This window comes from Ceratotherium simum, chromosome 5 (assembly GCF_057802395.1).
Source record: "Ceratotherium simum simum isolate JZ-2026a chromosome 5, ASM5780239v1, whole genome shotgun sequence".
Taxonomy (NCBI): domain Eukaryota; kingdom Metazoa; phylum Chordata; class Mammalia; order Perissodactyla; family Rhinocerotidae; genus Ceratotherium; species Ceratotherium simum.
Window position 1 is genome coordinate 83,675,452 of NC_141904.1, and position 27,571 is coordinate 83,703,022.

At 39.6% G+C, this 27,571-nt stretch overlaps 1 protein-coding gene across 1 annotated transcript in view; it reads left to right on the plus strand.

Annotated features, from left to right (window-relative positions):
- The first annotated feature begins 48 nt into the window (after positions 1–48).
- FANCD2 (FA complementation group D2) overlaps positions 49–27,571 on the plus strand; it is a 54,724-nt gene continuing 27,201 nt past the window's right edge. Inside the window, exons 1-20 of the mRNA XM_087431485.1 lie at positions 49–190; positions 1,737–1,833; positions 3,037–3,177; positions 4,321–4,383; positions 4,560–4,668; positions 5,058–5,118; positions 6,384–6,436; positions 8,955–9,033; positions 9,942–10,066; positions 11,179–11,266; positions 12,281–12,385; positions 13,118–13,218; positions 13,586–13,694; positions 13,937–13,972; positions 17,602–17,745; positions 19,707–19,831; positions 20,071–20,080; positions 21,043–21,174; positions 22,396–22,506; positions 26,727–26,836. Of these exons, the coding sequence (XP_087287611.1) occupies positions 1,770–1,833; positions 3,037–3,177; positions 4,321–4,383; positions 4,560–4,668; positions 5,058–5,118; positions 6,384–6,436; positions 8,955–9,033; positions 9,942–10,066; positions 11,179–11,266; positions 12,281–12,385; positions 13,118–13,218; positions 13,586–13,694; positions 13,937–13,972; positions 17,602–17,745; positions 19,707–19,831; positions 20,071–20,080; positions 21,043–21,174; positions 22,396–22,506; positions 26,727–26,836 (1,766 nt within the window). The 5' untranslated portion in view covers positions 49–190; positions 1,737–1,769. The remainder of the gene's footprint in view (positions 191–1,736; positions 1,834–3,036; positions 3,178–4,320; positions 4,384–4,559; positions 4,669–5,057; positions 5,119–6,383; positions 6,437–8,954; positions 9,034–9,941; positions 10,067–11,178; positions 11,267–12,280; positions 12,386–13,117; positions 13,219–13,585; positions 13,695–13,936; positions 13,973–17,601; positions 17,746–19,706; positions 19,832–20,070; positions 20,081–21,042; positions 21,175–22,395; positions 22,507–26,726; positions 26,837–27,571) is intronic.

The following is a 27,571-nucleotide window of genomic DNA, read 5'->3' on the forward strand; positions in this document are numbered from 1 at the left end:
CGGGAAAGTCGAAAACGGGAGGTGGCGACGGCTTCTCGGCGGGTGAGTTGAGCAACGATCGTCGCCTCTCGAGGCTCCGCGCCCCTGTGGCCTAGTCTCTAGGCCCCAGCCAAGCCCGGCCTTTCCTTCTGGGGCTTCGCGCCCCGAACCTTGGCTTCCTCGTCTGTCCTATCGTGGAATAATCCCCCAGGTACCTCCCTGCGTCGTTAAAATGACGAAATGAGAAGGGCTTCTTACCCCTACCCCCTTCACGGATGACGGGGTCCGGGCCGCCGGCCCCTCCCCGTCTCTCAGGCTTCTCTGGAGGCGAGACGGTCTAGCATGTGTTGAGGGTGTGTGCCCTGAAGTCAGACGGCCCTGACTTGCCTTAGTTTTTCCGTCTGCAAAACGGCTAATAACGGTGTAAGTATTAAACGAGGCAACGGACAAAGAAGACGCTTAGCATGGTGCCTGGTGCATAGTAAATGTTAACTGTTATTGGAAGCCCTTGCTATAATCAAGAGTAAGTGTAGGTGGTAGTTAAGACTGCAGATTCTGGAGCCAGACTGCCTGAGTTAGAATCCCAGCTCTGCCACTGAATATGAGAATAATAATGGTACCTACCTCAAAAAGTTTTGTGAGGAATAAATGAAGTGTTAAGTATAAAGCACTTAAAATAGTTGTTGTTAGCTATTAGTATGTACCTGCCTGCCAGCCATTCTTATTTAGCGGATATTCTCAGAATTATTTTTATGCTAGGCACTGCGCTGGGCACTAGGGAGACGGAGTTCCTGCCCTCAAGGAGCCGCAGTCTAGGTGATGTGGTCAGGGCTCCTAGGTATACTCTGTGGAGCAGGGAAGCTGGGGTACCAAACTCCCTGGGGGATAGGAGGAGCATTTTTCAAGGAAGATGACATTTGACTGTCTTTAAAGATGAGTAGTAGTTTCCAGGCGGATAAGAACATTTCAGGTGAAAAGAACACCTTATGCAAAAGCATTGAGACCAGGGAGGCTCTGGTTTACAAGATAGACTAGAAGGCCCTGTAGTTCAGGCCCTCCCCTATCTCCGCAGTCTTCCTGTTTCAGTGTTGAGTTTTTCTCTGCCTGGACTACTCTTCTCATACTTCTTCTACTGGCTAACTCCTATTTCAACCCTCAGGTCCCCGCTTAAAAATCACTTTCTCAAAGAGATTACGCCTGGGAAATTGTCCCTGCTTTTCTTCATCACCCCCACCCCCAACTAGATTAAATCTCCTTTTAAGCCGTGATAGCACCCTGTGCTGTTCCTGTATAGCCTCTACATAGCTGTAGTTAAGTGACTATATCAAGACTGCTCGTTACTATACTGCAACCTCCCTAAGGACAGGGATCGTGTCTGGTTCGTAGTTGTAACCCCAGCACCTAGCACAGTCTCTAACATATAGTACTGGATTAATGAATTAAAGGAGAGGTAGATGGGGCTAGATGATGAAGGATCTTGAATGTCAGAGAGAGAACTGTGGGTGTTATTCTTCAGCAAGAGGCAAGTGGTCTGGCTAAAGAGGCAACTAGCTAAACAAGTAAGTCTTGAAAGCAAGGGAGTATTGACCAGATACAGGAGTTGAAAGTTTCTCAGCACCTGGATTTAGATAGCATTAGTGTAAAGACTAGAACCTCTTTGGTCTTGAATAGAGTCGTTTTCTTTGAGCTATAGCTTTAACTTTTCAGAATTTATCTAGCTTCTAGAGGGTAACTTCTGTTCTCTGATTTTGCTCTAGAAAGTAATTTAACTGCAGAAGACTTTGGTCAAAATGTTTTCCAAAAGAAGACGGTCAAAATCTGAGGAGAAAGAGAACATGACAGCACATGCCTCCCGTAAGTGTCTGGTCATTTGTTGCTTTATTTCCTGTAGCAAATGTGTGAGGCACTTAAAGAGACATAAACTTCCTAGTTTCAAGTGCTGAGAGTCATCAAGTCTTAATGGACAGAGCACATAGAATCTAGTATCAGGAGATGTGGGATTGAGTTTCTGCCTCTAATTCCATGTATGACTGTGGGCATGCCCACGGTCTCTGAGCTTCAGGCTCCACGTCATAAGAGGAGTTAGTGTTATAGAGCCTATCTACTGTACATCATCTGGGTGCTGGGACGCAAAGATACAGCGTAGTCCCTACCCTTTATAAAGTCCTATGGTCCCCTCTCCTCCCGTAAAAAAATTAGAATCTAGATAAATGCTATGGTGATGATGTGTAAAGGAAAGGCGTCATCTAAGCAAGCACACCAGAGGCAAAAAAATACTGCAGACCCTGTCCATTGAGAATGTGGTTGACAGAGGCCCTAAGAGTTCCGACAAGAAGAGGTCAATGGTCTTTTTCATTTATTACCCTCATCTACTTTATCAAGGCAATTCTAATTTGTTGTATCCTTAAGAGAGAAGAGTAGATAGTCATACTTCAACTACTTGTTTGTTTTGTTTGTTTTATTACTTCCAGTTGGTTAAAAGGCTTGGGATGAAATCAATCTGGGCTTTGTACTCAAAGATATGATGCAGGAGAACCTGCCCCATTCTTTCTACCCCTGCATCCCGATCGTTGGTTCTCAAACTTTGGGTGCATCAGGATTATTACCTGGAGAGCTTGATAAAAATTCAGACTCCCAGGCCCCATTCCCAAGATTTTGATTCAGTAGCTCTGAGATGTGACCTAAGGATATGCTTTTAGTAAGTTTCCCAGTGATTCCAATGCAGTGGTTTGCAGACAACAGCTTGAAAGACCCTGACTGCTTTAGAATTTCAGTGGAAAATATTTGCATGCATATTCTTGTTACAGGTGGCACATTTTTGAATTCTTCAAATGAGAAGTCAATAGGTGAAAATAATTCTGTTTGGTTGTTTTATTTGTTTGTTTGAAACCTGCTATCACTGACCATTGTTAGAGATAAAATTTCACTTCAGCATCAATTCCAGTATAATTCTTTAGGAACTCATCAACTTTCCTCTTAGGGTTATTATTCTAGGGTTTAGTTTTTAATCTTTGCTTTACTATTTGTCACATTCTTGAAACTTTTGTCTATTTTCAGAAGCCGGGAAGCAACCACTTTCCAAAAAGACAAAGAAATCTCGTGTTCATAATGAAGTTGAAGAAAACGACAGTGTCTTTGTAAAGCTTCTTAAGACATCAGGAATTATTCTTAAAACAGGAAAGAGTCAGAATCAACTAGGTAATATATATATATATATTTTGTGTGTGTGTGTGTGAGGAAGATCAGCCCTGAGCTAACATCCACGCTAATCCTCCTCTTTTTGCTGAGGAAGACCGGCTCTGAGCTAATATCTATTGCCAATCCTCCTCCTTTTTTTCCCCAAAGCCCCAGTAGGTAATTGTATGTCATAGTTGCACATCCTGCTAGTTGCTGTAGGTGGGACGTGGCCTCAGCATGGCCGGACAAGCGGTATGTCGGTGCGCGCCCGGGGTCCGAACCCCGGGCCGCCAGTAGCGGAGCGCACACACTTAACCACTAAGCCACGGGGCAGGCCCAACTAGGTAATATTTTAATCTAAATCTTTTCTCTGGGTATAGTGAAAGGGCTCAGAACTGAACTGTGGGTTATCTAAATAGAGAGGCAGTGACGATTAGAAATGGAGCACCATCCATCTTGAGACAAAGATGAAACTGAAATTGCTTTTTAGAGAATATTGTTAGAATCTTTGGTCCTGATTAACGCATGTTAGAAGTAAAGTACTTCTGGGCCAGCCCTGTGGCTTAGCAGTTAAGTGTGCGTGCTCCGATGCTGGCGGCCCGGGTTCGATCCCGGGCGCGCACTGAAGCACCGCTTCTCCAGCCATGCTGAGGCCGTGTCCCACATACAGCAACTAGAAGGATGTGCAGCTATGACATACAACTATCTACTGGGGCTTTGGGGGAAAAAATAAATAAATAAAAAAATTATTAAAAAAAAAGAAGTAAAGTACTTCTAATCTTTTTTTTTCTTTTTTTGAGGAAAAATGTATACTAGTGTCACTTTATGTTTTCTTTTGAAACAATTAATTAATACCCAGAGAGCAATTAGATCTGTGTCAGAATAATTTCAGGAGAAATTTTATAAAACCATGGACGGCCCTGCTTTGGGGATATAGATTATTCCATTCAGCTAAGGTTATGGCATGTCTTTTGTAGAACACCTGATAACTATCCTCTGCAAAGCTGTCTGTTTTACTGTGGGTTTAGAAGATTTGGCTCTGAAATTAGGTTGAAAGTATCTTTATTGGTTTCATCACACAGGAAACTTAGGTTTTTAGGAAGTTAGAACTGTGGTAGGAGATGGTAAAGACTCTGGTGACCAACCGTTCTTCTTTCCTCATAGCTGTGGATCAAATCATTGTCCAAAAGAAGCTCTTTCAGACTCTGAGGAAGCATCCTTCTTATCCCAACATATGTATTTTCTCTCAGATACTTTTGCTCTTGCCAGCAGTACTCTGGAATTGGGAATTTAAAGACACTGGCATAAAGTTGAATGGGCTAGAATGATTTTCAGCTAACCCATAGCAAATGTTAAACTAAAAATCTTGCTCTTACCCTATCTTTTTTTTTTTTTTAATGTCACTAAGATAATAGAAGAATTTATTAGTGGCCTGGAGTCTTACATTGAGGACCGAGACAATTTCAGGAACTGCCTTTTGTCTTGTGAGCGTCTGCAGGATGAAGAAGCCAGGTGTGGAACAGAGGCATGGAGTCTTGCTGAAATTTAGCCTGTTACACTAACTGGATTGGAGGGGTGGGGCAGAATGCAATTTTTTGGAATTTTACTTTTGATTTATAGCTCTCTTTTCCTCAGAGTTTTAACCTAGCCTTTAAGTTACTAAGTTGATGGTTACGAGACTAAGAAGCAGAGTGTCTTCTAGAATGTGTCTTACCTGTGTTGATAGAATTTCAACTCTCTACTTCTCCTTTAAGAACCATCTTCTCATGTTCTGTATTTCTTATCTAACAGAATAGTTTGTCTTTAAAGATTATATATTTAACCAACTTTATGGAGAAAGGATAATAAAATCCTTAAAACAAAGAAAACAAAATAGAAAACAAATATCTCTTTTTTTATAGCATGGGCGCATCTTACTCTAAGAGCCTCATTAAATTGCTTCTGGGGATTGACATATTACAGGTGAGACCGTGCCACTTTTTCTGTGAACATTTGATGGATGCAGTTTGTGGCGTATGCCTGTAAGTGGCCGGAGCACAGGGTAGAGTGTGGTGAAGGGAAGAGTTGGGGTTTGCAGCAGTTTACCATAGCCCTGTTGCTGAAATGCATCTGGTGGGGCAATATCTGCATCTTTGGACTGAGCTGATTGGCCCAGTACGTATCAAAGTCTCATTTATTCCCTCAGCCTCTGATTCCTGTCTCATGAAGCTTCATCCTGTGTGCTCTGGGTACCTTGTGTATCTCTGCCGTAGTTACATCTGTGTCACCTCCCAATTAGCTTTTTAGTTGCTTATTAACTTGATTTTGCCTTTTTCTCCTCCTTTTTCTCTCTTTTAATTTATTTAGTAGATGATACATAGACATGTTTTAAACATCTCAAATTCTAAAAACATATATACAATGAAAAATCTCCCTCCCACCCTGGGCTCCATTTTTCCTCCTTTCTTCTCTCCCACCGTTAATCTTCCCACACTCTTATCTCTTCCTTTTCATTGGAAATCTTGGGTATAATTTAATTAGCTTAAATCTAAGAGACCTCATGTTCCTCTGAAGAGAAATATTCTTTTCTTGCAAACTATTTAATAACCTTTTAAAGTCTGCATTTAATGCGTTAACAGTTGTCATATTTAATATTTTTGATTATCTGATTATTTTAATATTGACTTGATAGTCATTTTGCAATTTTTCAGAATACAAATTATTGATAAGTCTTTTCATTCCAACAGCTTATTTTTATTTATTTATGTATTTTGTGTGTGTGTGTGTGAGGAAGATCAGCCCTGAGCTAACATCCATTCTAATCCTCCTCTTTTTGCTGAGGAAGACCGGCTCTGAGCTAACATCTATTGCCAGTCCTCCTCCTTTTTTTCCCCAAAGCCCCAGTAGATAGTTGTATGTCATAGTTGCACATCCTTCTAGTTGCTGTATGTGGGACGCCGCCTCAGCATGGCCGGAGAAGGGGTGCGTCGGTGCGCGCCCAGGATTTGAACCCCAGGCCGCCAGTAGCGGAGTGCACGCACTTAACTGCTAAACCACGGGGCTGGCCTCCCAACAGCTTATATTCAAAATATTGGTAGCATTCACGTGGACATTGTTCTAATAAGAGGATTTCAATCGTAGCAGAATTTTTCCTCCAAGAGCTCTTGTTGGAGAGACTTATGGCTAATTATACACTTCTGTTGTGTATCTTGACACCATCTCCTAACTTTCTATGTCTTCTTTTTTAGCCTGCCATTATCAAAACCTTATTTGAAAAGTTGCCAGAATTTCTTTTTGAAAAGTAAGTGGAGTTATTTTAGAATACTCAAAGTACCCTGGTGAACTTAAGTTTCTCTCTGAAAAGATTGCTCTGAAACATCCTTGGTTTCTCTGCAAGTCATATTTATCATGATGCCAGATTCTTAAGTGACTCCTAAAATTTCACTGGGGTGTCTTTCTTTGAAATCTTATCTATATGACTACATATTCCTGGAAGAATACACAATAAGCTGGTAATCGTGGTTGTCTCCAAGGAGGGGAGCCAATTAGCTTGAGTCAGATATTCTCTGAATACTGTTCTTTACGTTTTCAATTTTATAGTTTTCAATTTTATAGTTCAATTTTATATATTTTAAAAAATAACTAAGAAAAAAATGAACAGCTTAATAGAAAAGTAGATAAAGGTCATGAACAGACACTTCACAAAGAAGAAATACAAGAGCATCAAACATTTTTTTTAAATGGTCAATGTCATTGATAAAGACATAAATTTAAAACAATAAATACATTTTTTCCACTCTCAAAGGATCTTTTTTTTTTTTTCCGAGGAAGATCAGGCCCTGAGCTAACATCCATGCCAATCCTCCTCTTTTTGCTGGGGAAGACTAGCCCTGGGCTAACATCTGTGCCGATCTTCCTCCACTTTATGTGGGACGCCGCCACAGCATGGCCTGACAAGCAGTGCGTCGGTGCGCGCCCGGGATCCAAACCCGGGCCACCAGCAGCGGAGCACGCGCACTTAACCACTACGCCACGGGGCTGGCCCAGGATCTTTTTTTTGAATGTAATGAATAGGCACACTCATACATCACTGATGAACATATAAATCAGCTCAGTTATTCTGAAGGGCAGTATGTTGTGAGTATCAAAACCTTAGATTTTACATGCTCTTTAATGCTCAACCATGTCTCCGAATTTATCCTAAGGTAATAACTCTGAATGAAAACAGTATTGAATAAGATTACTGTTTAAAATAAGAAAAAATTGTAAACAACTGAGATGTTCAACTATAGGAGATGGGTTAAGTAAATTAGGTACATCCCCGCAATGGAATATCATGTGGACATTAAAAATTATAAAGACTAGGGGCCGGCCCGGTGGCGCAAGCGGTTGGGTGCGCACGTTCCGCTGCGGCGGCCCGGGGTTCGCCGGTTCGGATCCCGGGTGCGCACCCGATGCACCGCTTGTTAAGCCATGCTGTGGCGGCGTCCCATATAAAGTGGAGGAAGATGGGCATGGATGTTAGCCCAGGGCCAGTCTTCCTCAGCAAAAAAGAGGAGGATCGGCATTGGATGTTAGCTCAGGGCTGGTCCTCCTCACAAAAAAAAAAAAAAAATTATAAAGACTACTTAGTACCACATATTAATTGAAAAAAAATTCAGGCTACAAATTAGTATTTGCAGTTCAGCCCAGTATTCTGTTAAAAAAAAAAGATACATACATACACATAGATACATATATTATTATTATGTGTATTAATAGTGGACATCTCTGGGTGACAGGATTATAGGTCGTTTTTATTTTCTCTCTCTCTTTTTTTTTTTTTTTTGCTGAGGAAGATTCACCCTGAGCTAACATCTATTGCCAATCTTCCTCTTTTTTCGCTTGAGGAAGATTAGCCCTGAGCTAACATCCGTGCCAGTCTTTCTCTATTTTGTATGTGGGTTGCCACCACAGCATGGCTGACGAGTGGTGTAGGTTCACACCCAGGATCCAAAACTGAACCCGGGCTGCTGAAGCAGAGCGCATGGAACTTTAACTACTACACCATGGGGCTGGCCCCTATTTTCTCCTGTTTAATCTGTGTCTTTTCAGGGTCTTGTATGTGATAATAATAAACTTGAAGATTTATCCTTAAAAATTGGTCCTTTGCCTGAATGGCTCACATACATGCTTAATGTCTTGACTAAGTCTTTTTCAGCAGTTAAATTTGTAGTAAACAAACACCAAGAGTGCTATCAAGAAGAAGAACTGGAGGTGGTCCAAACTTTAGACATAGGAGGTTGGGAGGAAAGCAGAGAATGTCATTTTGGGGGAAATAATAATGACTGAGCCAACATTTCTTCATCCATAAATGGTTTTCAATATTTTCAAGAACAATCTAATTTGACCTTCTATGTTTCCATAACACAATATGCTTGCCTTTTTCAGTACTTACCACATTGATGTAATTAGTTTTTTACCTTTTTAAAATATTCATCTTATTCAATTTGTTAAAGTTTATTACCTTTATTTATATTTAATTGTTTACATTATTACTAAGATGTACTCTCCAGACCTTTCTTCCTCTCTTTCTAAACCCTTCCCCAGATGTAGCCACTGTTAACAGTTTAGTGCCTTTTCTTCCAGACGTTTCTCAACGTATCTAAGCATGTCTCATGCTTTTCTTGTGTTACCTGTGTGTCTAGCACAGTGCACAATGCATAGTAAGTGTTCAGTAAATGTTAATTGAATAGCTGAAATGTTTAATGCAGTATTAATGCTTGCTGTTGTGTAACTCCGAAAGGCTAAGTTCCTTGTCTTCTATTCTAACATTTCAGAGTGAACAGTGATGGAATCAGCATGCCTCGACTCATCATCAATCAACTGAAATGGCTTGACAGAATTGTGGATGGCAAGGTAGGCTTTGGGACTTTTTCTGTCTCTTCGATTTGGAGAGTGTGTTTTCCATACTTAACAACCAAACTTTCGGAATTTGCAAGGTTTTTTTTTTCCTTTCTAAACAGAAAATTCACATTTTTCTATCCATCCTTTAGCTTTTTTCAGCTCATAATTTGAGAATCATGGATATTTCACCCTTTAAATTTCTCCGAAAAAAGTTTATCTAGTTATGATGACTAGATATTTATTAAATAAATTGAGTATTTGGAAAGAAATTCATTAATTTTTCAAAGTACACAGATTACTATATTTTATTTCTCAAAAGTGATGAAATCCAAAACCATCCTATTTCACTGCAAATGTTTAAATTCGATTACATATTGAGGAAAATTTCAGGAAGTTTTTGCAATTATGTGATTTGTTATTAAGCACATTGGGAAGATTGAATCTGCTTTGAGCCTGGTGCTTACGAACCATTTCTTTTCAGAGTTCTTTAATTCATGCTACTAATTTTTGTCAGACATTCCAGGGCCAAATCTTTATGTGGAAGAACATAAGTTTTGGAGTCTCCCTGGGCTGGAATTTTGAGTCTGCCACTTATTGTGTGTCCTTGAGCAACACATATCCTCACATTTTAAAAATGGAAATTGTCACACAAACTTCATAGAGTTGTGAAGATTAAATGAAATAAAGTATATAACAGAGCTATTAGATAACCTACCATCCACCCTGCCTTTTTTTTTCCTATATACCATCACATGTATGAAAATTTCTGGGCCATTTACCTCTGAATTTAGGCTTTGAGCTTAAGTGTGTGTAGTTGTCATGTTGTACATGAAATAATTCTAGCTCTCCATTTTGTGAGTAGAAAGTCTTTCTCTATTCTGGATAATGTGCTACAATTCTAATAGTCTCCTCCACTGCAGGATCTCACCACCAAGATCATGCAGCTGATCAGTATTGCTCCCCTGTACCTGCAGCATGACTTCGTCACCAGCCTACCTGAGATCCTGGGGGATTCCCAGCATGCTGATGTGGGGAAAGAACTCAGGTGGGTAAGCACCTTGTCACCATCCAACTCTGGGAGCCTTATCACTGCAGTATGAAAAGAGTAGTAATAATGTGTTCCTTTTTATATAAAAGAGGATGACACCTACCTTCCATGAGTAGGGTATGGGATTTGACTTGTTTTTCTAATAAACAGTATATATTTGAGTAGACCTGTCTACTTTCTTTTAAATGGTATAGCTATTGCGAATATGAAGTCTGGCTTAGGATTAGGTATATAAATTTGGTCTGTGGAGACTGAAACATGATCCCTTTGTTTCCTTAGCATTTCCTCCACCCAAGGGGTCCTCCGTCATGACTGCACATCCAAATCATTTTTGGAGCTTGTTAAACACCTATATTTTTTGGTCTCTAAAAGAGTCATTCTAATGCACATAGCTGCATCAGACCCATTTCTGAGATCCACTGCTTACTATCATTTACGTGAAAAATAGTAATTGGTAGGGCAGTAGTTAAGGGGAGAACAGTATCCCTATGTAATAATGTTTCTGTTTTAATGCAACTTCTTGCTTATCCTAGAAGTAGTTTAAAAAAATTCAGTTGTAATACTTCCTTTTCTATAGTTGTCTGCAAAGCTACCTCCAAAAATGTCCAGTGATTTGTTGCATTTGTGCTTTTGGGCAGGACGCTCCCTCTGGGTATAGCACTGTACCATCCACTTTGCATGCTTAATTCCAGCTTGTCCTTTTGTATAGCCTTCTCTTAGAATTCATCACTGTCCTTCTCTACTCTGTGCTCCTGTAGCACCCTGTACATGCATCTGTCATACCTATCACACTTCATTGTAATTGCTGTAGGTTTTCTTTTCCCTTTCCCAGGAAGGATATGAACCAAACTCAATAGTGGTTACCCCTGGTGGGAGGTAAGGGGATGGCGAGGCAAGGCTTCTTGTTTCTACTCTGTTTGTTGTTTGAATTTTTTATAATGAGTGTGTATTTTTTTTAAATCAAAACAATTCTCAATGAAACATACTATAAACAGAAATTTAAAGGGAACTAAGTATATCCTCTCTTCCCATACTGAGTGATTTTCAAGTCGTTATCTGCCAAGCTCTGTTAAAAGTTGCACAACTTTTTTCTTTTCCACCATTCACAGTGACCTTCTAACAGAGAATACTTTACTCACGGTTCCAATCCTGGATGTCCTTTCCAGCCTCCGACTTGATCCAAAGCTCCTGTCTAAGGTAGGAAGGACTCTCCTTTCCAGAAACAGAGCCAACTTTCTCACCTCCCAGAACCAATGTCGGTCAGCCATTGTCTTGGAGCCATCTTATGTAATAAAAATTTCATTTTGAAACAATATTGAATGACATTTGATCTCTTTTTTTCTTTTCAATGAGTTTCATATGCCATACCATAATCAATTTGCTGCTCTGTTTTTAAGCAATAAGTTTTAGTAGAAATATTCTATATTGCCTGAGTATTTACAAACTGCTTCCCATAGGAATAACAGTTTTTTGTGCCTCCCTCTAGTGAGTGGAAAATTCAGGCCCCAAAATGTGAGATAATAATGCTTTAACATTTATCACCTGTCTGGTTTTTTTTGTTTGTTTTTTTTTTAATTTTATTTATTTTTTTTTCCCCCAAAGCCCCAGCAGATAGTTGTAGGTCATAGCTGCACATCCTTCTAGTTGCTGTATGTGGGACACGGCCTCAGCATGGCCGGAGAAGCAGTACATCAGTGCGCGCCTGGGATCGAACCCTGGGCCACCAGCAGCGGAGCGCACGCACTTAACCGCTAAGCCACGGGGCCGGCCCATATCACCTGTTTTTTTTTTTTTTTTTTAAAGATTTTATTTATTTATTTATTTTTCCCCCCAAAGCCCCAGTAGATAGTTGTAGGTCATAGTTGCACATCCTTCCAGTTGATGTACGTGGGACGCGGCCTCAGCATGGCGGGAGAAGCGGTGCGTCGGTGCGCGCCCGGGATCCGAACCGGGCCGCCAGCAGCGGAGCGCACGCACTTAACCACTAAGCCACGGGGCCGGCCCTCACCTGTCTGTTTTTGAAGACACTGTGGTGTTAACAATGGAAAGCTTGTAATTTGGAAAAAAATAAAACAAGGTGTTTTTCTTCCTAAATTACAAGTGAGAAAACTCAGTGAGAGAAGTAATTTTTCTAATTTTACCTAACAAGTCAGTACTAGGTTGAGGTATTAACATGAAAATATTTAAGGTTTTCATGCTTTTTATCTTTAGGTCCGCCAGTTGATGATGGGGAAGCTGTCATCTGTCAGATTGGATGATTTACCTGTGATAATCAAGTTCATTCTTCATTCTGTAACAACCACAGATGCACTTGAGGTACTCTATTATTTCCCAACAAACACCAAGAGGGTGCTCGATCCTGGAGAGTACAGAGAATAGCAGTGGTGCCCTTGTGAAAGTCAGCAATTAAAAAAAGACTAACCTAGAGGAGAATGCATCAAGATAAATTATTTAAATTAATAGGTTCCAATTGCTCGTCTTTCTCCAAACTAATTAATAATGCTGATTTTTTTTTTAATTTTTTTTTTTAATTTTTTTTATTTTTTCCCCCAAAGCCCCAGCAGATAGTTGTATGTCATAGCTGCACATCCTTCTAGTTGCTGTATGTGGGACGCGGCCTCAGCATGGCCAGAGAAGCGGTGCGTCAGTGCACGCCCAGGATCTGAACCCGGGCCGCCAGCAGCGGAGCGCGCACACTTAACTGCTAAGCCATGGGGCCGGCCCAATAATGCTGATTAATCCAGATAGTATTCAGGAGAGACAGTGGAGCTACTAGCCAGATTTATTGTTCTGTGTAAGCTGCTTCAGGTTATATTTGCTATTCTAGTGTAATACCTCAAGGAATTCTGGAATTTTGAAGGGCGTGACGTACTATACTTGTATTAGCTATTTTGATCAACTCTGTTTTTCAAAATACCTTGTCTAACATTTAACAATTCTTCTTAGTCAGTATTTCAGGAGATTGTTATGGTTCTCCTGTTGAGAGAATGGACTGTGCCTATCCACTATGAATGAGCAGAACACATAGCTAATATATATTTTCCACAGGTAATTTCTGAGCTTCAGGAGCAGTTGGATCTGCAGCATTGTATTTCGCCATCACAGTTGCAGGCTTTCCAAAGCAGGTTGAAAAATAAAGAACGAAGAAGGTATAAGCTCATAGACAGTTTCCACCCTTTTTCTCAAATAGGCAAGAAAAGTTTTGTGACATTTATCCTAAAGCCAGGACAATAGATCTTAATACCAACCTCAAATAATGGTAGTAGTGTTACACTCATGTAATACTGTATAGTTTTTCAAATCATATATATGTATATATGAATATATGTGTGTGTATGTATGTGTATGTGTGTATTCTCTTGGCTATTCAGATACAGCAGTACAAGTTTATTAGCCATTTTACACATGAAGCTGTGACTTGTTCCAAGGCACGTGGCTAGTAAACAGAACCCAGATCTTACAGGTTTCTCTCCATTAAGTGGGAGAATAATTTTTTTTCCCTCTGCTACTTTGTAGTTTTTCAGGAAATCAAGAAAACAGCGGTCAGGACTGTGTTATTCTTCTCTTTGATGTAATAAAGTCAGTTGTTAGATATGAGAAAACCATTTCAGAAGCCTGGATTAAGGTGAGTGAGATCTTTGGAACTTTGAACATTAAGGAGGAAATGGGTGGCAGTCAGTGACAGATGTGTAAGTAAAGGCAGGTTGAAATAAAACTCTTAAAAGTCAATCAAGTAGAAATGATAGATGATGGTTAGATGCCCAGGTGGGCAGGTTGGTTCTCAAATAAGAGTACAGGGCATCCTGAATAAGGTGAAAAGTGTTCTACTTATGTGTTGTAATATTTTTGTGACCCTTGTTTTTCCAGGCAATTGAAAACACTGCCTCAGGGTCTGAACACAAGGTAATGTTCATGTAATGTGAATTTTAAGTATTGCAGGCTTAAAATTAGTGATATTGGCTAGTTTTTGTTCCTGCTTTCTTTCTCTCACTCCCTCCAGACATCCATTCTGTGCCTTCTACTCTAATAAACATTAGCTGTCTGGGGAAGCTGATCTGAGGGTGACTTGCCAGATGGTCTTCCCTACTCATTCTGGCAATAAAATAAGTCTAAAATATCTATAAGGAGAAATAGTCACACTCCAAACAAGCACAGTGAGCCGAGTCCCCGGGGAGGAGGAGGTGAAGCTGGAGTCCCCAGGCGTGGGCCAGGTCCCTGTGTCTGTCTCATCGCCCTTCCTCCCGCCAGATAGAATTGTCGAGATGAGGTCCTTCCGTGTTTTACTTTCCTTTGCCCATGTAGACCTGACCAGAGTGAATCATAAACAGTCCATCCACTGTCAAGGTGATGATACTAAATCTATCTTAATTCTGGAAATATTTCTCAAGAAGCCAGATGACCGAGTTTCTTGTGTACTGATTGGTTCCTTCTCAGGATTTTTCTTTAGTTGGCATCTGTTTTGTTTTGTGGGGTTTTCATTAGTTGGATTATCCAATTGTTGGATGACTGTTTTAAAAGTTTTTATGATATTGAATAAAACAATGAAAACCTCAATTTTTTATGGGGGGAAAACATCAAAATACCCTAACAGAACTTTTTATTTTGCATAACCCTTGGCCACCTGCATACCTATTTTTACGGATTTGTAATCATTATATAAATATAATTTTGTATTCTGATTTTGTTCTCTTGACATTATGTCATAAACATTTTGCATGCTTCTGTATTGTCTTTTTTTTTTTTTTTTGTGAGGAAGATCAGCCCTGAGCTAACATCCATGCTAATCCTCCTCTTTTTGCTGAGGAAGACTGGCTCTGAGCTAACATCTATTGCCAATCCTCCTCCTTTTTTTCCCCAAAGCCCCAGTAGATAGTTGTATGTCATAGTTACACATCCTTCTAGTTGCTGTATGTGGGACGCAGCCTCAGCATGGCTGGAGAAGCGGTGCGTCGGTGCACACCCGGGATCTGAACCTGGGCCGCCAGTAACGGAGCGCGTGCACTTAACCGCTAAGCCATGGGGCCGGCCCAGTATTGTCATTTTTAATAGCTGTATTCTCTTCTGTTACAATGATTCTCAATTTTGGTGTCTAAATGAGTGGAACCTTCAATGAAGGGATGTCCCAAGTAATTTGTTTTTGTTTTTTGTTTTAATTACAACATCTAACCTTTAAAATATCTTTTTTTATTTAGGTATAATTGACATATAACATTATATTAGTTTCAGGTGTGCAATGTAGTGATTCGATACTTGTATATATTGTGAAATGATCACCACAATAAGTCTAGTTAACATCCGTCACCACACATAAGTATAAAATTTTTTTTTCTGGTGATGAGAACTTTTAAGATCTACTCTCTTAGCAACTTTCAAATATGCAATACAGTATCATTAACTATAGTCACCATGCTGTACGTTACATCCCCATGACTTATGTATTTTATAACTGGAAATTTATACCTTTTGACTCCCTTCACTCATTTCACCCAACCCATACTCCCCACCTCTGGCAACCAGCAATCTGTTCTCTGTATTTATGAGCTTGGTTTTTTGTTTATTCATTTTTTTAGATTGCACATATAAGTGAGATCACATGGTATTTGTCTTTCTCTCTCTGGCTTATTTCACTTAACATAATGCCCTCAAGGTCCATCCGTGTTGTTGCAAATGGCAAGACTTCATTCTTTTTTTATGGCTGAATAATATTCCATTATATGTATATACTATATAGATGGTTTATATTGTAAATAATATAAACTGTTATTTACTGTAAAATAATGCTATTTTTTTACATTGTAAAAAATACAATGGCTATTGTAAATAATGCTGCAATGAACATGGGGTACAGATATCTTTTCGAATTAGTGTTTTCATTTTCTTCAGATAAGTACCCAGAAATGGAATTGCTGGATCATATGATAGTTCTATTTTTAATTTTTTGAGGAACCTCCATACTGTTTTCCATAGTGGTTGCACCAATTTACATTCCCACCGACAATGCACAAGGGTTCCCTTTTCTCTACATCCTCACTAACACTTGTAATTTCTTGTCTTTTTGATAATAGTCATTCTAACAGGTGTGAGGTGATATCTCATTGTGGTTTTGATTTGCATTTCCCTGATGATTAGTGATGTTGAGCATCTTTTCATCTACCTGTTGGCCATCTGTATGTCGTCTTTGGAGAAATGTCTATTGAGTTCCTCTACCCATTTTTTAATTGGATTGTTTGGTTTTTTTGCTATTGAGTTGTATGAGTTCCAAGTAATTTGTTTTTTTCTTTTTTGTCATGCTTGTCCTTTTTTTAAAAAAACATGGGTAAGGGGCCGGCCTGGTGGCGCAAGTGGTTAAGTGCGCGCGCTCCGCTGCGGCGGCCCGGGGTTCGCTGGTTCGGATCCCGGGCGTGCACCGATGCACTGCTTGGCAAGCCATGCTGTGGCGGCGTCCCATATAAAGTGGAGGAAGATGCGCACAGATGTTAGCCCAGGGCCGTCTTCCTCAGCAAAAAAAGAGGAGGATTGGCGGATGTTAGCTCAGGGCTGATCTCCTCACAAAAAAAAAAAAAAAAAAACATGGGTAATAGAAGATAGTTGGGGAGAAAAAAACCCACAAGGAATCTAAAAATATAAAAAATAAAGTTTCTCCTCACCATTCTTCATGGATAATCATTCTTCCAGATTTTTCCCTATTCATATACAAATTGTATGTGTGTGTGAGTACAGGCATGCTCACTCGTATACTTACACATATGTGTACTTGCTTATTGCGTTTACTAAAGTAGGATCTTATTATGAGTCTTGTCTTGCAGGTTGCTTTTTTTTTTTACTTCACAATATGTCATGAATGTCTTTGTCAAAAAATATAGTCTAGATAATTTTTTTTTTAATGTTTTTTTAAGTCACAATGTTTTTTGGGTTTTTTTTTGTGAGGAAGATCAGCCCTGAGCTAACATACGTGCCCATCTTCCTCTACTTTATATGGGACGCTGCCACAGCATGGCTCGACAAGCAGTGCATCGGTGCACGCCCAGGATCCGAACCGGCGAACCCTGGGCCACTGCAGCGGAGCTCGCACACTTAACCGCTTGCGCCACCTGCCTGACTCCTGGATCATTCTTTTTAATGGCTTTACAATATTCCAAAAGTGACTATCATAATTTATTGAACCTTTTCCATATTGACAGGCATTTACAATCTCTCCGACTTTTCACAAAGTGATTTTACTACTCATAATGAAAATATATACTGGAGTTTGCAAGTGATTTAATGTTTTTCTTTAATAAATGTGAAGATATTCAAAGTTATTTCTGTAATAATTTCACTTTCACTTGTATTCCAGTGCTTTCTTGAAAGATACCAGTGGTTAATAATTGTGGTACTTTATTTCTCTGAAAAATATTTCTGGGTTTTGTGAAAATGTAGGTCCTCCCGTGGGAGTGTTTTAATGGGAAAAAGTTGAGAGCTGCTGTTTCATTGTAGTAAATGTACTGATTTATTAAACTGTTTTCCTGTTGTTGCACATTTATTGCCAATAGGTTTTTGACCTGACGATGCTTCTCATCATCTATAGCATAAACACTCAGACAAAGAAGTACATTGAAAGAGTGCTAAGAAATAAGATTCGATCAGGCTGCTTTCAAGAACAGCTGCTACAGAGTACATTCTGTATTCATTACTTGGTAAGTGTCAGAGAATCAGAAAACATTAGTCTGAAAGTTATAAACAGGTCATTTTAACCTTTCCCACCCAGCAAGGGAATCTTGACAACACCAGCTTTGCTGGGTGTTGGTGTTTTACAGGGAGCTCAGTATATTTCAAAACATAGTAAGATTATTAGTTACCTTGATTGAGATATTATGATGTTAATAAAACCAATCTAAGATTGATTTTCATCTTTTTTTTTAGCAAAAAGGTCACAAAATTGGTTTATGTTGAACTTAGACTCAAACCTCAAATTCTTTTTTATAGTCAATGTTTTTTTTTTTTTTAAAGATTTTATTTATTTATTTATTTTCCCCCCAAAGCCCCAGTAGATTGCTGTATGCCATAGCTGCACATCCTTCTAGTTGCTGCATGTGGGATGCGGCCTCAGCATGGCAAGAGAAGTGGTGTGTCGGTACGCGCCCGGGATCCAAACCTGGGCCACCAGCAGCCGAGAGCGCTCACTTAACCACTAAGCCACGGGGCCAGCCCTATAGTAAGTGTTTCAATTCAGGTCTTCTAATTACGTACTCATGTAACTTGATTTTTAACTTAAAATGGAAAGCTTTACCACTCCCATATAAAATTCCATCTGGTTTGTTTGAACCCGTTAAGACTTTTGAATTTTAATTTTACATTAGTCATTTTAGTTGTCTAGCTGTCTGCAATCTGCAGCTTTGACAAACTTGCCTTCTGTGTCCTGTTCTAAGTAGTTTTTAGAAGGCCTGAGCATAGCAGGACCAGAAGAATGCTAGTGGAGACATAATTATGCATCTTGAACCATCACTATTTGGCCATTCAATGCTGTGACCCTTAGGTGACCATTCCTGTTGAAATATAAACCATTAAATTGGTGTTTTGTAAGCTAGGAATGGTGTTTTCCAGGTGAATATTCAGGACATTAATGGTGTATACCCCCTTAGAAAACTGGGTAGACTTGTGGTTTGGGGCTTGGCTTAGGAACTAATGAGAATATGTAGTTGGATCTTAAGATTTTATATTCAGGAATAGATTTAATGTTTGTATTATTTTATCTTGCAGTCCTTTCTGTGCTTATTTTTAGCAATCATATACATTTTAGGCTGTAATTTTCCAGAGGGCAGAAACTATATATAATTTTTTATTGCATTTTCCTCAGTAAAGCGTTATACCCAGTTCAATGCTTAATTTAAGATTTTTTTTTTTTTTAATGAGGAGATCAGCCCTGTGCTAACATCCGCCAATCCTCCTCTTTTTTTGCTGAGGAAGACGGCCCTGGGCTAACATCTGTGCCCATCTTCCTCCACTTTATATGGGACGCGCGCCACAGCATGGCTTGCCAAGCAGTGCGTCGGTGCACGCCCGGGATCCAAACCAGCGAACCCCGGGCCGCCGCAGCGGAGCGCGCGCACTTAACCGCTTGCACCACCGGGCCGGCCCCAAGATTTTTTTTTTAATGTGAGGATATTAGTAAAGAACCTGGACTTAATAAGTGTTATTTACTCTGTGTCCATTAATGTCCATCTACTGCCTTATTGATCTTCTGTAAAAGAAATCAGTGTAATTAGCATTGAACCTTATAGACTGATTTCAAATCATAACCAAGGCAGAGAAGGCCTAGTGTATCCCCAGGGAGGCAATATGATTAGGAAATTGAGATTTAGAAGATCTGGAGTCTAGTCCCAAATTGGGCAGATAGGAACAGTGCCAATATTAGGCTTGTAATTTAACTTCTTCGAGCTTCATTGTCAATTATTGTCCATATATTGAATTCCATTGATCCTGAGAGAAAACTCAGAATGATGAAGGATTATTCTGAGTAAAACAAAGATTAAGGTTCCTTAAGTTAAAATGAAAGTTGATGAGGAGAACTCCCACATTCCAAAAGGGTTAGCAACTCTGGGTGCTGTAATAACTAAGTTTCTCCTACAGCTTTTCTCTCTCCTCTTCCCCCGTCAAGGTTCTTAAGGATGTTTTTCTGTCCATTCTGTCACTGGCTCAGAGTTTCCTGCACTCCCTAGATCAGAGTATAGTTTTGTTTGGCAGTCTCTTGTACAAATATGCATTTAAGTTTTTTGACACACTGTCAGCAGGTATGTTGAAATATTTATTTTGGAAAGGAGGGAACATGGAGAAGAAAAGAAATGCAATTCCGAGTGGCTTGATGTGATCTGATGTTTATTTATTGTTGGTTTATTTCTTGTTGAAGGAGAAAGAACTCTGAACTGGGAGTTGGCAAAGCTTAGCTCTAGGCCTAGTCTCAATAAAATGAAGAGGTTGGAGTGGAGGATCTAACTCTGTGTTTTGAGCTCTAAAATTCTGAGTCTAAAACAGGTCTGGATCCAGTCTTCTTCAAATAAACTTTGGCTTAAAGGGCTGGGGTTATCAGGCAGTTTTCACAGTACAGGAATGGCAGTTTTAAAATTCAGCTGTAAATAATCAACTGCCAGTTGATCCTGGAGTTGTTCTTTAGAAAAAGGTGTGGTGAAAAACAAATAAAGGAGAAATGCCAGAGGGCCTAACCCTATTCCCATGAACGTGAGACACAAAGTTTAATAACACTTCCAGAGAGGGAGGGCTGTACTGGTGGAAAGTGATTATGAAAACAAAGAATAAAGTGTCTTATTTTGTATTTGTTATATATGCTATACCTGTTATTAATAGTGGTAAAATGCATCTGAATGGAACTTATAAAAATGAAGACAAAATTTAAAGCAGAGCAATAGATTCAGCTGGTATGAGCTAGCTACTGCAATTGAGAAGACCCTGTGACTTGGTATGGAGAGCAGTATGAAGGAAAGGGCAATGGTGTCTAAGACTTTTTTTGGAACCATCTTAATGTCTGAGAGACACTATCATGACTTATGTTTGCTTGAAACATGCAAGTCTAACCTATAAAACCCTTTAAAACCTTTAGCTCCTTAAGTGCCATCTTTTCAATAAATTTCAGCAGATTAAGTTCAACCACAACTTAAAGGGTAATATTTAACCCATATGAGAAAAAGAAAGAGAAAGACTAGACTACACCAAGGAGCAAAATCAGGAGGGCTTAGATAGTGCTCACTGAAAAATCATGGGAAATAAGTCAAGACTGGATGGTAGTGTAGTTAGATTGGCGTAATCCTAAGCCTCTTGAATCCAGCATTAATGAAAACTAGATAACAGAATTAGACAATGGGATAGGGCTAGTTGGGATTTTAACCAGGTTGATTAGAATGACCTCAGGCATGAGCCCCTTTAAGATGGCCATACCATATTTTTGCTTCACACTGTCTTATTGACTCTTCTCTGTATAGGAAGTGGTTGGTGCCCTGGTGACCCATATCTGCAGCGGGAATGAAGCTGAAGTTGACACTGCCCTGGATATCCTCCTAGAGTTGGTAGCTCTAAACCTATCTGCTATGAGGCTGAATGCTGTCTTTGTGAAGGTATCTAGTCTTTCCATTGACACATAGTGAATCATTTTTCTTTCTTGCGTATATCTGAGAGGTATCTGATATCTGTTAAGAACAATTTATTTTGTATTCTAGATATTGAACACTATAATTGCTAGGAGGGGTGGGAAGGAAGTGAGGTGATAGGCAAATAATAGAAAAAATAACTCATATATATATGTATTAATTCACTCAGTAAATACTTCTTTATACCTATGTGCCAGGGATGTGCCTGGCACAAAATACTTCTTTATACCTATGTGCCAGGCACCTATGTGCCTATATGTGCCAGGCTCTATTCTGGGTGCTGTGAATATAAAAGTCAATCCTTGCCTTTGATGATAGAAAGTAAGACACATAAGCAAGTCACTATAAATATTACCTGATGAATTCTGTAATAAAGATAAGTGCTATAGATACACCAGAGCAGAAATAATTAATTTGGCCTGGAAAACTAGAGAAGTCTTCAAAGAGGAGAGAACATTTGAGTGATTTGAAGGATGGGAATGATTTCATGAGAGAAGGTAAGGGAAGTGCATGTCGGTGGAGGACAGTTTGAACAGAAGTATGTTGGCACCCAAGTCCATGGTGTGCCAGGGATGACAAGTAGACTAGCATGGTTGGCAAATAAGCTATATGGTGAGGGGTGGTGGGAGGTGAGGCTGGGAAGACATAGGACAAGGCCAGATTATAAAGGGTCTCGAATACCATGTTAAAGAGGTTCAACTTTATTTTATAGACAATAAGGAGCTTTTACAGGTTTTTAACACGGAGTTGACATAGTCAAGTCTATGTAGGCCATGTTATCCCCATATTAGGGATGAGAAAGCTGAGGCTTTGCCCAAGGTCAAAAAGTAAGTAGTTCCCGTGTGAGTCCTTCCACACCTGTAGAAAATGAATAAGGAATTCATGGAGTAGAAGCTGAGAAGGGATGCTGTGATAAGAAATAAGGTCAGAGACATTGCTTTTGGCAGAATATTGTTTTCACTAAGGAAAAAGGAAGGGTGGAGACAACAGGGAGAACTTGAAGGTATGTTAGGAAGACTAAGAGAGTATCAATCCTTGGGGCTTTGAGCATAGCTTTAGAGACCTTGAGCTTTTATGGAACAGATGCCTGGCTATCTGTGTGTATGCCTCTTACAAGGATTTTAATTTTCTGATTTAAAGGAAAAATTGTTAGTTGTTGACTCATCATTGGCATTTTTTCCCTCACAGGGCATTTTAGATTATCTAGATAACATGTCCCCTCAACAAATACGAAAACTCTTCTATATTCTCAGCACACTGGCATTTAGCAAACCACATGAAGCCAGCAGTCACATCCAGGTAAGAGGAAGCATGAAAGAATCTTTTAAACCTCTTTAATTGAAATTTGCTGAACAAAATCACTCCAGTCTTTGAGTAGTAGAAATAGAATACATTGCTGTACGAAGTCCCAGCATTTGTTCATTCTTTTCTTTTTGTGTGTGTGTGGAAGATTAGTCCTGCATTAACATCCATGCCAATCTTCGTCTTTCTGCTGGGGAAGACCGGCCCTGAGCCAACATCTATTGCCAATCCTCCTCCCCTTTTTCCCTGTTTCTCCCCAAGGCCCCAGTAGATAGTTGTATGTCATAGTTGCACAGCTTTCCAGTTGCTGCATGTGGGACACCGCCTCATGGCCGGACAAGCGGTGCGTCGGTGCACACCCAGGATCCGAACCCGGGCCGCCAGCAGCAGAGCGCGCACACCCAACCGCTAAGCCACGGGGCCGGCCCCTGTTCATTCGTTTCTTACCACAAACATTAAGTGCCTGATGTGCCTGCTGAGATGGTAGGTATAATAGACCTTCCGCCCTCAGGGGGCTAGTCTATTAGGGTAGAAATGGGTCTGTAATCAGCTAACTATGAAACTGAGTCAGAAAAACCATTCAGGTTCTGTACTGAGGACTGTGGGGACACAGAGAATCCCCTTGTTTCCTGGGGAACATCTGCATCTAACGTGAACTTCACCTGGGCCTGCTTTCATCTGTGACGCCATTCACTGAAAGAGCCAGGCAAAGGGACTAAAAGAAGCCATTAGGTTGGAATCATAATTTATGGGTCTTTTGTATCTTTAGTGCCACCCTGTGACAGTAATCCATACTGGACTGTAACTTCGAACAACCAGCACCCTTTTTTAATTAAAAAAAAAAAAATTGGCTAGGTAATATAGACACACGGTACAAAACTGGAAAGGTATAGAAAGGTAGTGAAAAATAAGTCTCCTTCCCTCTCAGTCCTCTAGGCATCTGGTTCTCTAAAGGCAATCAGCGTTACTAATTTATAGCTTTCTGAGATGTTCTGAGCATTTACAAATTTGCTATTTACTTATATCCCACCCCTTAGCTTCTTGTTCTGCATCTTGCTTTTTTCGTTTAGCAGTATATTTTGGAGATTGCTTCTCATCAGTAATATAGAGCTGTCATTATTTTATTTTATTTTTTTATTGAGGTAACATTGGTTTATAACATTATATAAGTTTCAGGTGTACCACATTATAATTTGACATCTGTATATACTACAGCATACTCACTGCCAAAAGTCTAGTTTCCATCTGTCACCATACAATTACCCATTTTGCCCTCCCCGCAACCCCCTTCCCCTCTGGTAACCACCAATCTATTGTCTGCTTCTGTGAGTTTGTTTTTGTTTTATTTTCAATATTTCACTTAGCATAATACCCTCAAGCTCCATCGGTGTTGTCGCGCATGGCAAGATTTCATCATTTTTATGGCTGAGTAGTATTCCATGGTGTATATAGGTATACCGCGTCTTCTTTATCCATTCATCCATCAGTAGGCATTTAGGTTGTTTCCATATCTTGGCTATTGTAAATAATGCTGCAATGAACATAGAGGTACATATATCTTTTCAAATTAGTCCTTTCCTGTTCTTCAGATAAATATCCAGAAATGGAATAGCTGTGTAGTTCTATTCTTAATTTTTTGAGGAATCTCCGTACTGTTTTCCATAGTGCCCGCACCACTTTAAATTATTTTATTTTTTAATTGTGGTAAAATATCCATAACATAAATTTTACTATTTTAACCATTTTTTTTTTTTTTTTTTTTAGATTTTATTTTATTTATTTTTCCCCCCAAAGCCCCAGTAGATAGTTGTATGTCACAGCTGCACATCCCTCTAGCCGCTGCATGTGGGACGCGGCCTCAGCAACAGTGCGTCGGTGCACGCCCAGGATCCGAACCCGGGCCGCCAGCAGCGGAGCGCGCGCACTTAACCTCCAAGCCACGGGGCCGGCCCCTATTTTAACCATTTTTAAGTGTACAATTCAGTGGCATTAAGTACACATTCACAGTGTTGTACAACCATCACCATTATCTATTTCCAGAAGTTTTTCATCATCCCAAACAGAAACTCTGTACCCATTAAGCAGTCACTCGCATTTCCCTTCCACCAGCCCCTGGTAACCTTTAATCTACTTTCTGTCTCTGAATTTGCCTATTCTAAGTTACCTCATTTAAATAGAATCATACAATATTTGTCCTTTTGTGTCTGGCATATTTCACTTAGCATGTCTTCAAGGTTCGTCCATGTTGTAGGATGTATCAGAACTTAATTTCTTTTTATGGCTGAATAATAATATTCAATTGCATGTATATACCACGTTTAGTTTATCCATTTATCCATTAATGGATGCTGGCTTTTTTCCACCTTTTGGCTACTGTACATAATGCTACTATGAACGTTGGTGTACAAGTATCTGTTTGAGTCCCTCTTTTCGATTCTTTTGAGTATATACCGAGGAGTGGAATTGCTGAGTCATACGATGATTCTATGTTTAACATTTTGAGGAACCACCAAATTGTTTTCCACAGCAGTTGCACCATTTTACATTCCCATGAACAGCTGTGGGTTCCAATTTTTCTACATCCTCACCAACACTTATTTTCCATTTTTTAATTACAGTCATCCTACTGGATGTGAAGGAGTATCTCATGGTTTTGATTTGCATTTCCCTGGTGACTAATGATGTCGAATGTTTTATCATGTGCTTGTTGGTCATTCATATATCTTCTTTGGAAAAATGTGTATTCAAGTCTTTTACCCATTTTTTAAATGGGTTGTTTTTTGTTATTGTTGATGTGTAGGAGTTCTTTATAAATTCTGGATATTAATCCCTTACCAGATACGTGATTTGCAAATATTTTCTCTCATTCTGTGGATTGTCTTTTCCCTCTTGATAGTGTCCTTTGATGCAGTTTTGATGAAGTCCAGTTTATCTCTTTTTTTCTTTTGTTGCCTGTGCTTTGGGTGTCATACTTAAGTAAAACCATTGCCAAATCCAAAGTCATGAAGATTTTTTCCTATGTTTTCTTCGAAGAGTTTTATAGTTTTAGCTCTTAAATTTAGATTGTTGGTTCACTTGAGTTAATTTTTGTATATAGTGTAAGGTAAAGGTTCAACTTCATTTTTTGTGTGTGTGTCCAGTTTTTTCAACACCTTTTGTTGAAAAGACTGTCTTTTCTTCATTGAATGGTCTTGGCACCTTTGGAAAATCAGTTGACCATGTATGCAAGGGTTTATTTCTGGACTCTCTATTCTAATCCTTATATGTGCGTCCTTATGCTAGTAGCACACTTTCTGATTACAGTAGCTTTGTAATAATTTTGAAATCAAGAAGTGTGAGCCCTCGTGTTCTTTTTCAAGATAGTTTTGGTTAGGGCCGGCCCCGTGGCGTAGCGGTTGAGTGCACGTGCTCTGCTGCTGGCAGCCCGGGTTCAGATCGGAGCGCACCGATGAACCACTTGTCAAGCCATGCTGTGGCAGCGTCCCACATAAAGTGGGGGAAGATGGGCACGTATGTTAGCTCAGGGCCAGTCTTCCTCAGCAAAAACAGGGGGATTGGCATGGATGTTAGCTCAGGGCTGATCTTCTTCACAAAAAGAAAAAGATAGTTTTGGTTATTTGGGGTCCCTTAAAATTCCATATGCATTTTAATATGGGGTTTTCTATTTCTGCAAAAAATGTTGTTGGGATTTTAATAAGGATTACATTGAATGTGCATATTAAGATGGTATTATCATCTTAATAGTGATGTCTTCCAACCTATGAACGTGGGATATCTTTCCATTTATTTAGGTCTTCTTTAATTTCTTTCATCAATGTTTTATAGTTTTTAACGTACAAGTTGAATTGTTAAAAGTTAGAAAGTTAAATTGCCTCTTTGGTTAAATTTATTCCTGAGTATCTTTTTGTATTTCATTATTTGAACAGCCAATGATATTATGATAATTTGAGCAACTGTAACAATGATAACAATAATAGCTGTTATTATTCAATGTCTACCATGGGCCAGGCACTGTTCTAGAAATTTTTTGTAATTTATGTCTGATCCTTACAAAACCTTTCCCATTTTATAGATGAAAAAAATTGAGACTCAGAGAGATGAAATGCCTTGCCAAAGGCCACACAGTTAATAAATGATAGAACCCTTGCTGTTCTAGGTTTTTTGGCTCTGATACAATTTCAGCATCTTCATCTTTCTCTGTCATTGTCTCCTTGCAGGATGACATGCACTTGGTGATACGAAAACAGCTCTCTAGCACCATATTCAAGTACAAGCTTGTTGGTATTATTGGTGCTGTCACCATGCCTGGCATCATGGCGGCAGACAGGTATGCATGGAAATTCTGACTTCTGGCTCGACATCAGTTAATCAGGTTGCTGCCTTACAAAATAAAGTGTTACATTGTGTAGACATCGTTATAACAGTAGACATTGAAACGATAAGAGAAGTGAGCACATGTTTGTTGCTATTTTCTCATGTTTCCTTCTAATCTTGACTGTATATACCACATATAATTTTTACAGAATTGTGATCATAGTAATTACAGTCTGATGGTTAAAAACTAGGGATTCCCAAGAAATAAAGTTCTAGAAATGTTTCCACAAAGGGGGAACCCTAATCCTCCTGGGATGCATTTTTCTGCATCTGCTTCTGTCCTAGGCACTAGACAATACAGCTGTCTCCATTGCTCTGTATTCCTGTCTGGGACATCATATTTGATACAAATAAAGTCTTCCTGTGGATTTTTTTCCCACTTGCACTTTGATGCCACAATTGTAGCATCTAAAGAAGCATCAAAGTTGGGGCTTGGTAAGATGTTGACATTGCAAAATGACTTGGGAGTTCAGTTCATGCTCTTTAGAAATGATCTTTCAAGAATTCCTGAGACCAGGCCAGCCCTGGTGGCCTAGTAGTTAAGTTCGGTGCACTCCACTTTGGCGGCCCAGGTTTGGTACCCAGGCGCAGACCTACACCACTCCTCTGCCAGTGGCCATGCTGTGGTGGCAGCTCACATACAAAAAGAGGAAGATTGGCAGCAGATGTTAGCTCGAGGTGAATCTTC